Source organism: Semicossyphus pulcher, unplaced genomic scaffold (genome assembly GCF_022749685.1).
Source record: "Semicossyphus pulcher isolate SPU_LCO1_2020_fin unplaced genomic scaffold, fSemPul1.0.p SCAF_12, whole genome shotgun sequence".
Taxonomy (NCBI): Eukaryota; Metazoa; Chordata; class Actinopteri; order Labriformes; family Labridae; genus Semicossyphus; species Semicossyphus pulcher.
Genome location: NW_027211626.1, coordinates 13042624 through 13056752, shown reverse-complemented (window position 1 = coordinate 13056752; position 14129 = coordinate 13042624). Strand labels below are relative to the sequence as shown.

Here is a 14129-nt window from a genome sequence, read left to right as displayed (position 1 = left end):
ATCGACCTGTCGAGTACCTGGTGAGATGTTTGCTGTCTTCATGAACCTCCATCTCTCGGCTCTTAAACTCGTTCAGCTCCTTACGGATAGCAGCCTGAGGGTCGAACACACATACACACACACAATGTGATTAAAGTGCATTTAGCAGGACGAGGCCACCTGTCCTCACAATGCACAACATGAAAACAGCTTCTGTTAAGCTGTGCTTTTGATCACATCCAGTCTGCAGCCTCTCATTATGACTTTTTGAGCCATTTATCTTTTGCAAAAATCTGTGCAGCTGCAGACTTTGTTTTTTCAAGGAATTATCTATAAGTAATTAGGGAACGTTGAAATGTTGATGGTAAAACTTTTTTGCCAGCAAGGTAAAACTAACATGTACACAGTTCTTTTAAAGGGGACATATTTTAGATATTCAATAAATGTTCTATTATTTTAATTTGTTTTTGAATCACGTTGGTGAAGTTTGTTTCATTTTAAAAAACGTATTTGGAGCCTTTTCTTCCTCCTGAAACGAACAGGCCGTTTTGCCATTCGAAGGTTAGACCTTAGCTACGATTGGCTATTTGGAGTGACCAAGTAGCCCCTCCCCCACGTGGGGGAACGGCCGCACTGCACTGTCACTCCAAAGGTGTAGAAAACATGGCTGCTCTAAGATCGGTTATTCTGAGTTATATGTACGAGCCAAGTCGCAAGGATGTATCGGAATGGTAATGAAATGTTACCATTCATGACTTGACTACAAGCTACTGCAAGAAGGCAGCCTGAGGTGAATGACGGTGAATGACGATTGGTCGATTTCAGCGAAAGCAAGGTTCTACGTAGAAACCTGCAGCTGTTCTGAACGGCTCTTTTCAGAGACGACCTTTTTAAAGATGTAATTCTGGAGTTCTGCAGTTTTCACTTTTTCACTGTGAACAATAACAACACAGAAATGTGAAACCCATGCAAAATATGAGAACATCCATTCAAAAGATATGGCCCTTTGAAGGCATGATTAAGCTGATTTAATATTGTCTGTTATCTTCAAACAATATTAATGATATGATACAACTATAAACTTATAGGCTCTTGTACTGAATATGTCAGTGATACCAGTTAAAGTCTGTGAGGTTTTAGTGCTTTAGATTCAGGGTCTGTGATTTATGTGTAGTTTTAAACATCACCAGCAGAGGGCAGGTGTTGCACAGAAACCGCCCCCCAGCCTCCTGAGGGGCTGTTTTCTTCTTTAAGGGGGTTTTATGAAGACATGAAAAACATTTAAAACAGAACATTCGGCACATTCATCTATTGTAAAAGTACAAAGTGTGGAGCTCGAGACTGGGGATGGTTTTCAGGCTTTAGTCTGTGTTTTAGTGATTTGAAAAACTGTAATGCTTCAGAACACAATGATATTAAAGAAAATAGTGTTCTTCTAGATTTGTGGTAACAGTTTGTGGAGCGGTGACTCCACCCAACACCTTTTGGATGAACTTGAGCACTGACTACAGCTGGGCCTGATTGCCTAACTTCAGTGCCTGTTCTCACTAATGCTCTTTTTGGCTGAGCGGGAGCAAATCCCTGCTGCCAACATTTTGAGTAAAGCCTCCACAGAAAAATGGAGGTTGTAAAAGTTGCATAATTATGACACAAGGTTTTTTTAAATGCTTTGTTTCGTTATCCACATACTACAGTGTGTCAGTGTAGTGTACTTTGACATCCTTCAGCCACCTCCTGTTTATAAAGGAACTAAACATATATCTCTATCTCACCTTGTCAGCAGGAGTAAGCCGTGTCCAGGGTTTGTCTGCCCGCCGGTCGTAATCCTTGGCGTCCGTTACCTCCACATACTCGTTAAACCGCAGAATCCGGCGAGCGACGAGCTCTGCCACTGTCGGCCTCACACTCAGCTACACACACACACACACACACACACACACACACAAACAAAAACAATGTGTTATTTTAAGTCATACTGAAGTCTAACATACTGTTGATGTGTTATGTTACACAGATAACTTGATCTGAGATTAGTTTCAGTTCTGTCTGTGTCCACTAGATGGGCTGATCTCTGCACAAAGCATCTTTTCTGCCTCCTAACATGACTCATAAGGTGGAGCGAAACATATTAGCATCTAAATATAGAGCGGCTGTGTCCTTTCAGTTCTCTCCTGTGTGTGTATACGTGTGTGGTTGGTGTTTACACTACCTTTCTTGAGAGACTCCTTTTAATCTCTTGCTTGGCTTCTTTCTCCTCCGCTTCATTCTTTTCTGCACGCAGAAAACCAACAGAGTCATTTCACACGTTCCGCGACCTCAACTAACTTCTGTTTATATTTATAACATAACGTGATTCGCCACATTAAAACGTGTCAGTGGTTATGAAGCGGTATGAAGCCTTAACATACAGAAGAGATATATGTCCTTTTGATTTCCTCTGGAGCTGAGTGATTCATCTGTGTTGAATCCGTCATGTCTCCTCTCTTGTGGTGTCTCCATGGATGTTTAATGTATACATGTGTGTGTGTAAACAGATAGTAGGTGATCTGGCCTGGGATGCTGGTGAACTCCTTGACCCTAGTGGTCCAATTAGATGGAAATAGAAGCTGTATGGGATTCGCAGCACAGAAACTATTTACATAACTTTTTTCCATAAAGTAACAACAACTGTGTACAACAGTTTTAGTCTGCATGCTGTACACACACATCCGAGGCTGGCTTTATTTTACCTGTGTTAAGACCAGACTGAGGATGTGTGTAAATTAAACACTTTAAAGTATACAGCTCCAGATGGATGCCAACTAACTAGTCACAAAATCTGGTTATAAGGGTGTAAATGTCCTACAAAGTTTGTGTGCCGACTGTCCAGCAGTCAGTTTTAAAGACCAAGGTTTATTCCAGCAGCATAACAGCTGTTGTATATTATTATGTTTAGCTACAGTCTCAAAGAAAGCATCCGTTCGTAGAGAAACTGCACTTTCACTTTCATGAACTGACACAGCACATTCAGTTCCTTCAAAGTCATGTGATACTATAATGGAATATAATTCTGTTATGTAATTCTACTTGAAAACTGTCATAGGTATACCACATTAGTACATGCTGGATGATATCTTCTAATTTCCTGTGTTGTAATTTCCACATGATACAAACAGGCGACTGAGGGCTTTTTGCTCTATTTGCCAATTAACACAAAGCAACAGATATTGCATAACTTCTCAGTCGTTAGCTGTTTGAATAGTTTCAGTGAGGCCAAGAGCAGAACAGTTAGGACATTTACAAACCTCCAGCTTAAATGAAAAAAACCTAACCCTCTGACTGAATGTTTTCAGTCCTGCTTGGTAGCACGGCATACACATTTTATTCAGATCTAAAGTTACTTAAGATCCATCAGGTTTGAGTGTAGTGTATTTATTATATATGAACGCGGCCTCACTAACTGACCTGAAATGATTTGTGTTTATCAAAGTAAATGTGAGGCAGTCAGTAAATAAAACTAGACGTGACCACATTAGTTCAGCGTATGAGACACACCGCTTCTAATCAACAGTAACCCTCGATTTAGACGGACATGCGTATCACATAAGGCCACATCTGGCAATCTGGTGCTGCCACTGTTAAAACCAGGATCATCTATCACTTAATGTAAATAAGACACATCATTGTATTCTAGCAGTTGTGACCTATTACTAAACAGACATGAATACAGCTTCACAGTAAATCAGAACTGTCAATTAGATTTCATAAGCCACTTTTACTGAAGCCTTTACTGCTTCTATTTGTGCTGTCAGTCAATATTAGAAACATGTTGTGGTACTGCAGGGGAAACAAAAGCAGTATTTGAGCATATTGTAGCTGGACAACATTGTTTAACACAATCGTCCCCTAGTTGGAAGAGTTTCACTGGCATTTACACTATATGGCTAAAAGTCAGTGGATACCTGACCATCACAACTGCAGTATGTGAGCTTGTTGGACATCCTGTTCTGAAACAGTCGGCATTAATGGAGTTGGACTCCCCTTTCTACAAGTATAACTATCACCTTCTAAAAGTTACAAAACTAATAATTTGTATGGGTGTCCACTGACTTTTGGCAATTAATTGTATAATCCAAATCATGTATTAACTGACGTGATGCAACACTATTTGCTTTACTACATACTTTACTTTTAGAGTTTGTCAGGTGTGACTTTAAATGAGGCAAGTATGGAAACGCACATTTCCATGAAACCTTGCTGATTCTTCATGATCTTGTCATAGCTGTTTTAAATGTGGTTACAACTCTTTAAAGAGGGGGTGTTATGCTGTTTCACATTGTAAGACATATATTCAATGTTACAATGTTGGATGTGCGGGCTAAACGTGGGTGAAGTTTCACATCTGTAGGTAAAAGTATGTTGGAGTAATCCCCAGGCTTCTCAGCTCAGTCTGCAGGCTGCTGTGAACGACAGTTTGTTCCTACACACTGGCTGGCCAATCAGAAGAAAGTGGGCTTGTAGGTTTCTTAAAGGTACAGAGCTGACTGAGTCGTGTCAGGCAGAGGCTCTATGAGGGCCTGCACAGAGTTTCTTTTAACTGTAAATTATGCTAAGCTACTCCACAAGTATCACAGAGTGAAATACAAAGCTTGAAATTAGCATAATACCCCCCTTTAAGTTTCTAAACATCATAACAGCCATTAATCACTTCACCCTGAATATTTCAGAAACTCACGCCTGAGGATGTTTCTCTGCTCCAGCTCCTCTGTGGTCGGTCTTTGGCTCAGACGCCTGCAAAGAGAAAACTGTGATCACATAGTTCTCTAAAGGGAGCGGATAAGAAGTAATTTAGAAATCACACGGACTTCTACAAAAAAACAAACAACATAGATGATCACAGTTACAATTATTTAACACCTTTTTCTGTTCCTGATCCAAAGGCTTTTTGCCACGAGTCTCTGTCTCATCGTGAAAAGGACAAACTCACCTTCAGCCAGATTTTTAAAGAGCATCATTTGTACCAGTTTGACACCCACAACTACACCAAAAAACCATCAGTGATCTGTTATTCCCCCACAGCGCTGCCAGATCTATGAAAAATCACACCTAGCTACAATTTCCACACTAGAATGAGTGTGTGTGTACCTGACTAGTTTGCTGCCTATCTTCTGTCGGAGCTCGTGTCTCTCTGTCTCAGAGCTGCGCGGCAGGATGTTTTTCTCCTCCAGCTCCCTCTTGCTGGGTCTGTTCCCCAGCTTGATGTTCAGGGTGTCTCGTCGGCGGATCTTCATGGCCAAAGGGGCTAAAACGGAGACACAAGAGGGAGAACTAGTCAGGGAGATTCTTGGGGCTTTGATACAACCTATGTGGAGATTAGCTGCAGCAAATAACAAACCAAATGAGTATACAACTTTTGTTTATTCAGCCTCCATCAATAAAACATGCTATGTACTTATAGCTAGCATTACTTAGAAGAATATTCTAAGTGAACCACCTCCTACAATTGACCTGCACGTCACCATGTTGCAGCTGACTCGGGAGATTCTACAATGTATTTCAAATCCAATGCCTTACTGGTCGTGTACTCATCGTCCTCTTCTTCCTCCTCCTCATCACGCCACAGGATTGGTCCGTCAGAGTCAGAGTCACTGGTTGTGCTATCTCTCGGCCTGTCTGGGATCACCGTCACCTCGGCCTTCTCCATGTTCACACTGAGGCCTGCTGGCTTTTCTGTTGACCTGCAGGAAACCGTAAGAAGATGGTGGAATCACATCATTTGTTGAACTACAGCAAATCCTGAGATCTGTAAGGCTGCAAAATGTTTTCCCAATTAAACAATCTTGTCCCCCCTTTTTCTGCGAATGTCGCCACAGACACCCAGTCCGTAATGATACTATATACTGCCAATGCAAAGGCTTTCATCAGTGGGTCATAAGCTCAATCACCATTGTGTTACCTCATTCGGCAATAGAAGGAAAAGACATTTATCTTCGATATTATTACTTTAAATTTATTGTCAATAAACTCATTGCATAAATCAATAATATTTCAGAACATATGACTCCTGTGAAACTGCTGTATACATACACTATCTCCTACGACATTTTTACCTCGGGCCGTTCTCCACAACAGTTCCTGTTTCTCCTTTCTTCTTTTCTTCCTCTCCTCCTTCCCCTCCATTTCTCCCCCGCTTCTCCTCCCGCGAGCTGCTGTCTGTCTCTCCCTCTGTGAACGAGGTTTCCTCTGTAGAAGAGTTAATATGGGGAGCTTGGTTTGTGGCTTCAGCAGCCTTTTCCTTGCGGCTCTCCTCCCCATTGGGAGCAGATTTAGGCTCAGGACCAGGTTGAGAAGCAGTTCTCCCCGTGTCACCGCCTGAGGCTTTAGATGAGGCAGGTGTCTTGGCGTCTGAGGAAAGGGGTGAGGATTTTAACTCCCCAGGCTGACTAGGAGTCTCTGCGGAGGCCTTTTGAGGTACTAAGGAAGAGGTGGGAGTGTCTGATTTCCGGTTGTTCCTTCCATCTGTCCCGGCTGTAGCGTCCTTAGACACACGAGAGCGAGGGGTGGAGGAGGAGTTGGAAGTTGAGACAGGGGCGTTTTTTGTTGTTGATCCTGTCTTTTTTGGATGTGAGGATTTGACTGAGGAGAGGAAAAAAAGATATAATTATTATTACTATTATTTAGTTGGTCCTATTCAACAGTCTGAAAAAATAGATATAGAAATAAAAACTGTCAGTTGTCTGTATTGAATAATGTATGTGTTTCTTCTGATACTCACTCAGTCTTAAACTAGTTAAGTCCAACTGACATCACATTTTCCCATCTGTTTGTTGCAGTCAATAATATTGTGTACAAGTTTTTGAAATACATTGATGTGAAAATGTAAAAAAAAAAACTTAATTATTAAAAAGAAAGGGAAAAAGGGAAATATCAGAAATGCTCCATTCGTCTCTCCCGGCTGGATGGGCGCATCGATATCCGTCTGACGGCAGCCTGCAGGCCGAGGCCCAGCAGGGGAACAAGAGAGAGAGTAGATAAACTCGTGCTGAAGCCTTCGAGTCATGTGCAGAGAGCGTGTTGCTAGTAGAAGTATTAAAAGGTAAGGACCCACGGAAAGATAAACAGCCCAGAGTGATATTTGCAGAGAAGTTTACAGGCTTTGAGTTCTTGTTTGTGAGATAGATAAGAAGGAGAGTTTAGCAGGAAAGCTAATGTTAGTTGTTGCTAAATGTCAAAGAGGTTTTTCTCTGCTCGTGGAGTCTGGTCTCTGTAAATACTATTACAAAGAGTAAATATGCTCTGCTGTCTGGCTGTGAGTCAGTGTTTCTGTCTGATTGAACACGCCCATTACTGCTTTAACCAAATATCACCATTTCATTGGCTGTATGTAAACACATGGAAACAGTGTTTTGTTTAATGAATGCCAAACAGGGAGCATTCATGACTTCCAAAAACATGTTACATAAATGTCTGTCGAAGGTTCTCAGTCATCCAGGTCGTGGGGATTCTAAGCTTAATCCAAAAGGCAACTAAAGTTCCTGAAGACGTTTCACCTCTCATCCGAGAGGCTTCTTTAGCTCTAAACGGATGGAGCTAGAAATATAAGCTTCTTATATTATTATACATACATGGGTTTATATTTCTAGGTGAAAACGTCTTCAAGAACTCCAAGTCCAGTTGCCTTTTGGATTAAGCATAGAACTGTTTTCAGGGCTTCCGATTACTGTTCAAATTCATCTTGTGATTATTTAGGCTATAAAATGCAAGAAAACTGTGACAATGTCCATCAGGATTTCCTGTAGCACAAGGTGATGTGTTTTTTTTTTCTTTCGTGAAACAGCAGTTAAAACCCTCTAAATATGAACCCTTTCATGTTTCTGTTGTTGACTGAATAATTAATAAACTTCCCTTATCTGTAGTACTTAGTAGGGGTGGGACAAAATATCGATACAGCAATATATCGTCGTCCTGATATGCTGGCGCTAAATATCGATATTTTAATTCACAATATACAGCACTCTAAGCAGATTTCCCTGTAATTTTGACTCACCACGTCACTACTTCATGACTCCTTACGGTGGCACTCATGACATGAATCCAAATTCAAGATTTTACAGGGTGAAATTCTGTGAAACTGACACCAAAGTGTAGTGAATAAATACATTAACTGAAGAAAACAAACCCCCCCTAAAAAGGTAAACGGCAGGATTAATCACATATCGTGATGTATCATGACTGCTTGCAATATATCAACTTTCACAGAATCGCTGTATCGTGATATTATCGTTATCCCATCCCTACTATGTATATTCTAACAATAGAGCTACCATTTTTACTCACAAAAATCAGAAAGGTATTAAAATCCTGAGGTAATACTGACTGAAGTTGTCCTTTATGTGTCAGTGCGGTATCTTTGTTTGCTATTAGGAGCAGCCTGAGGAAAAGGATGAACTTACCCAGTCATTTTAGGACCAATGAAACAACCTTTGTCCCACTTCCCCAATAACTGAACACAAGATAAGCAACGGCCTTAAGAAAAGACTGCATGGATGTCACATGCGATAGTCTGCCCTCTGTGCTGCCTAGCTTCATCATGCTGTAGGTTAAATAAGTTCACACACACACACACACTGGATGACGGGTGATGATTGTGCCTCGTTTTCAGCCATTCTACACTGACCTCACTCGCTCTCACTTGCACAAAACACACTTATACACTTGTATTGTAGCGGGGTTTACAGAGCGTGGAGATTTCACTTCTGCTTTCTCAGAAAACAGAGAGAAATCACAAACGAAGCACCCCCAATTGACTGGAAACCTCTTATAAGGGGAGATGGGAAAACAGGGGAATACCATTTTGTCGCCACTTAACAGGAACTTGAGTTGACTAAGACTTCACATAAACAAGGGAGCGTACATGAGGCAATTGTTTACAGGAGCAGAGGTCTTTCTGGTGAGTCTTCCTCCCTTTAAACAGTGATACAAGCACATTTTCCATGCATGGGGGGGTTACGGCAGGAAAGGCAGCAAACAAGCTCCAAGCTAGCTTAACTTACCAGTCCCTCGACTAACAGTGTTAGTGCTCCGCGTGTTAGCTTTAGCTTGAGTGGATGAGCCTGCCTTGCCTGTGGTTTTAGCTGTCTTTTTAGTTCCCGCAGCACCTCCTTCTCTGTGCCTGGTTGTGGCTGCGGTGCCACTCGCAGGTTTGGAAGAAGCGGGCAGGGTGGCGCTTTGCTGTTTTTTAGCTTGAGCGTCTCGAAGTCGCGCTTGGTTTGCCCGGGGGAGGGGTTTAGTATCACGCCTCTCTGAGCAGATCAGAAGAAGCAGGGAGTGAAAGTTTGATATTAAAAGTTAAAAAACTGAAGAATTGGACATGCAGGCAAGACAAGAAAGAGATACTGAGAGATAAACAGAGATGAAGATCGCTGAGTCTTATTACAGGGTTTTTTTTAGACATGTATCAGAATAAATGATGTGAGTCTTGGGTTACAGCAGATAAAAAGCACCCGTTAACCTTCCCTGTCCTCTAATGTGAAGGTATGTGTGTTCTGTTCCTGTATATGCACTGTTTGTTGCCTGCGCCTTTCTGCTTATTGACAAATGAACAAACAAATGGCTCTGAGTTCAATGCTAACAGGGTTGAGATGAGTACAGCACAACACTTAAGCAGCATCAGACGGGAGAACAGAGGCCTGTCTCCTGAGGCAGAGGGAGGGCATTAGGAGTAGGTTACCGCTCTGTCCAGACTGTGAATGCCCGCTGCAGGCTGATATAATGGGAATATCTATTTGAGCACATTAGAACCAGGTGTGGGATCCCAAAGAGGATTCAATGTCAGCCAGAGGACTGCTGCCGATACAGAGCGAGAAAAAACTTCCAGGCAACCAACGACTAAAAAAAGCATTTGGTTCTAGCAGTTTTAAAAACAGCCATGCTCATCGACATTTACAGTCACATTCTAGATTAAGAGTATATTAATGTTGCAGGACAAAAAACACAATAAATTTTGGAGCAACATTGATATGCTTAAGGCGTGAAATAGTTTCATGATCAATGATAACAGGAGAGAAAGAGCCTCTTTGTTAAAAGTGTTTTCCTTCATTTGCCCTTTAAGCATCTTTTTCCCCCAATTTTTTCCTTTTCTGCAAAATTACAAAGTTGTTGCAGCTGGGACATCAGCGCTAGTATTTACATTCAAGAACAAGACACACCCCTTAATTTAACTCTACGTAAAGCTTCGTTAAAATGCCTCAACTAGTACAGACATTCAAAAGTGTATGTCTTCAATTAGCTCCTGATTACAGGCCATGGTATGATGAGACACATAACTGATCCGCACATTACCTGTTTTGTCCTCGGTGCTAGCGGGCCCGGTGGCCTGTTCCTCCAGCGCCGTTTCTGGAGACTCAATGTCAACTTTGACCTCCTCTGCGATCTCGGTTGGTGTGGCATGGCCGTTCAGATTTTCACTGTTTGTTTCCTCTATAACAGAAAAAGAAGCAGTTACTGTAACTAAAATCTTCAGTGTTTCATTGATGTTCACTTGTAGGAAAGCCTCTCAAGTTTTGAATTATAAGTTCTGGTTCAGGCAACAGTAATCGAACTTACTGACGGCAAAGTGTAAACAGTTAAAGAAGATGAGTTAAGAATTACTGCCCATCCGGGTTTATATGTAACAAAATGTTATGAGCTGTAATTACAATACTATCACGGGCCAATCATTTTTTAACCATGATATTAAAGTTGTAATTTTGAAGGTCTCAGTGTCGTTCTCTTTGGCGGCACCAATGGTAGTAAACGGTAATTGCGGCAGCACACTTCCCAGATATTCAGACAGTGTTGCATGTGTGACGTCCACGGTTGGCTACGGTTGTAACTCTTGATTTTCCTCGCTGACGGTCACTTTCCTTTTTAGACTGTTTGCCTTCATCTGAGCGTCAAATTCGTTCCTTTTCTTTGGATTTTCACTTATTTTTGAAGTTGTATCTGTAGTCATCGATCTTTTCTTTGTTTGTTCAGCCATAGTAGATTACTGTTTATACGCAACACTTGCAGAGACCGAAAAGCAGCCGCTTAGCTCCGCCTACCCTCTCTGGCAGACCAACCACTGCTGGGTGATGACCATTGTGTTACCTCCTTTGGCGATAGATAGTGACTTAGATTATTACTTTAAAGTATGAGCTTTTACAAATGGATGGATACATGAATAACGGATGAATGAATAAACATGTGACTGAGTGATCAGACGAACCTTGGTCAGGATAAAGAACTCCCTTCTTGATGAGCTCCTCCCTCGTCTGTCTGGTGGAGATTTTTCTCTCTAGAACTGAAAGATGAACATCAGGTCAGTGATTCAGGATTCAGCAGGAGCATTTTATTTGGTCTTCCTGTATCTCGTCCTTCGGCTGAAGCCATTCATTTACACAGATGTCTACAAAATCATTGCACAACTGCTACTTTTTGAAAAAACACACCAGTGTATTCCTCAACATGCACGTGACAGCAGCACGCATCGTAGAAGAGGAACTAAGCTCAATCTCACACCCTGCTGCAATGTTCTGCTGTGTTCTGTGCAGTGATGCACACAACTAGGCCAGGGTACCTTTACACAATACTATAATGGCATAGACCAAAATAACCCAGTACTAATGATTCAGTCCAACAATTGTTGTATCCTGATATAGAAAAAAAATACTGTTTGTATGCTTCAGCTCTTCAATTTACTACGATCAGCCCACTATCAAAGCAGCTACAAGGCATCCAGCTGACTCAAAGCTCAGGTTTGTTTCACACTCTGCATATATTGAGACTCAAATATGGCAAATAAATGGCAAATGCTCCAAAACCAGAAATGCCTTCTTTCATAGTCACATGAGGGAAGCTCATCCACTTTTTAAAACAGGATTATTGGGAACCAAAGTCAGCAAGATGGCTGGAGATCACACCTGAGAAGACGACAGCAGAGGAACACCACGCGAAGATGAACTCCTCCAACAAGAGTGAGAGAGAACATGTATAACTAAGCAGTTGATGTAACTGAGAAAAGGAGGAACCATTAAAAACTCTCAGTGCTTTAGGTGTGATATAAAAAGATGATTTTTACGCTCCACACCTGCCAAGTAGCCTGAAACTGCCAAGAGGGACATTCAGGTAATAGGGGAGGACAGATCAGATTACACCCCGTAGCTGTGAAAAGTCTCTGCTCTTTGTATTTACTTCTTCCAGCTAAAACTTCAACAGGAATGAATCAGTGAGAGCTGCAAACAAACTTCACTCAGAGAGCAACACTGCTGCTGTTCACAGCTAATGTCCAGCACAAATCAATAAGTGAAAGCCACAGTGTTGCATAGAAACGAATCAGAAGCCACCCCCCATACAATGGGCCTCATTCACTTATATCTGCGCAGAAATGTTCTTACTCTCTGCAAAGTACTTGCGCAAAATCACCGTCGGATTTATGACACGTGCGTACCGGCCAATTTTGTTCTCACCACAGTACGTATGTTAGTAAATCAGAGCCATTCTAAATGTGCGTGTCCGCAATCTGCAATCAGCATACTGCCACGCCTCTATTTCTCTATAGAAGGACATCTGTTTGGTGCCGCATGAAGAGAGCGGTGTTACGGAGAAGCTGAAAGAACGTGAAAGATGACCTCAAAAGGAAAAAAGAAAAATTTCACATCAGCAGAAATAGAAACAATTGTAACAAAAGTGTTACACTTCAATGTGAACATTTTCATATGGTCTACTCTATTGTACACTTAATAAACTAACTCAACTGCTATAATTGAAGATTTTAAATTGTATGACAATAAATGATGAGGATGACACGGCATTTACGTTTGGTCCATACATTAGTAAATTCAGTTATTGTTGTCTATTAAAGTCTTTTCTTTCAATAAATGAAGTTTAAATATAGTATGCATTTAGTTAAAAGGGTGTGTGTTAACATTTCCTAGGACATTTCTTTCATCATTTGTGCGTACGCATGGTCTGAGGGAGTTCTAAATTTGTTCGCAGAGTACAAAGAAATTTAGGTAAGAACAAATTGATGAATCCCAGATTTGTGCGTCAAACGTGCGTACGCACAGTTCAAGCACAGATTCGTGCGTACGCACTGTTCGTAAATGAGGCCCAATGTCCTTAAAACACACACACACACACACACACACACACACGCACACCCAAGACGTCCTACCTTTGGAAAGATCCTGGAACTTGTCGCTGGTCTTCTTCTTCCTCCACTTCCAGGGTTTGAACAGCTTTCCTAGTGACGACAGCTTTCCTCGCTGCTGCCGAGATGCAGGGGCATTCTGGGTATTGGAGGCGCTTTCCACAGCAACTTCACAGCTGGCCAGTGATGATTTCTCCAACCCATCGACTAGAATACATGCAGAGAAACAACAGTAGAACATCAAAAATCTGAGCAGAATGATGACACAAACTCCAAACACAGGAATGCACTGCAGTTATATGTACGCACCAGTGAAAAAAAAGACGAATAACGTTGTCTGGTAACAAGTAATGCTGGAATGAAAACACTTACTGGATGCATTATTAAACCTATTATTCCATTCATCAATAGTTTTTGACAGACTGGGGTAAGCAAAGGCTGCAAAAAGGCTGGCAACTAATGTCTTTGACTGTATCGCAGTATATTGCTGCATCAATTACGTGCTTCATTCTGCAAGCGGAATATTATTACTAACTCACAGTACAGTACTGGAAGTGTGTGTTCCTGTGTGTGTATGTCTTGGCCAGATCCATGTCCTTCCACAACTCCTCCTCTTCCTGCTGAAAGATTAGACGTGCAGTGAACTCTCTGGAAAACTACAGACAGTCTATGGATGGTGTGTGTGTGTGTGTGTGTTTCTGTGCATGCATGTGTGTGTCTGTCGGTGTGTGTGCAATGCACAGAGGAACGAGAGGTGGTGTGTGATTCCTCAGAAAGTTTTTTTTTTTTCAGCTACATAACAGCTACTGCTGAATCACTCAGGCCTCTTGACTGTAGCCCAGCGGGGATTAAAAGTTTAGCATTTTTGCATTAAAACTTTGAGTCATTTTTCCCACAATCCTAAGGGTTGGCACGAATTGAGAGGAATTTGAGTGACAATTTGGCTGGATTTGGCTGGACTGGTCAGTTAGGGAGGAGTACCATATGTGTCCACAGCAGG

General features: G+C 41.6%; 1 protein-coding gene across 1 annotated transcript in view; it reads right to left on the bottom strand.

Annotated features, from left to right (window-relative positions):
* The window catches only part of phactr2 (phosphatase and actin regulator 2), a 41880-nt gene that overhangs the window by 3493 nt on the left and 24258 nt on the right, over positions 1-14129 (bottom strand). Inside the window, exons 2-12 of the mRNA XM_069658637.1 lie at positions 13154-13336; positions 11207-11281; positions 10295-10437; positions 9012-9258; positions 6069-6594; positions 5533-5696; positions 5104-5260; positions 4694-4749; positions 2189-2250; positions 1752-1889; positions 18-94 (exon numbers count right to left, since the gene is read on the bottom strand). Of these exons, the coding sequence (XP_069514738.1) occupies positions 18-94; positions 1752-1889; positions 2189-2250; positions 4694-4749; positions 5104-5260; positions 5533-5696; positions 6069-6594; positions 9012-9258; positions 10295-10437; positions 11207-11281; positions 13154-13336 (1828 nt within the window). The remainder of the gene's footprint in view (positions 1-17; positions 95-1751; positions 1890-2188; positions 2251-4693; positions 4750-5103; positions 5261-5532; positions 5697-6068; positions 6595-9011; positions 9259-10294; positions 10438-11206; positions 11282-13153; positions 13337-14129) is intronic.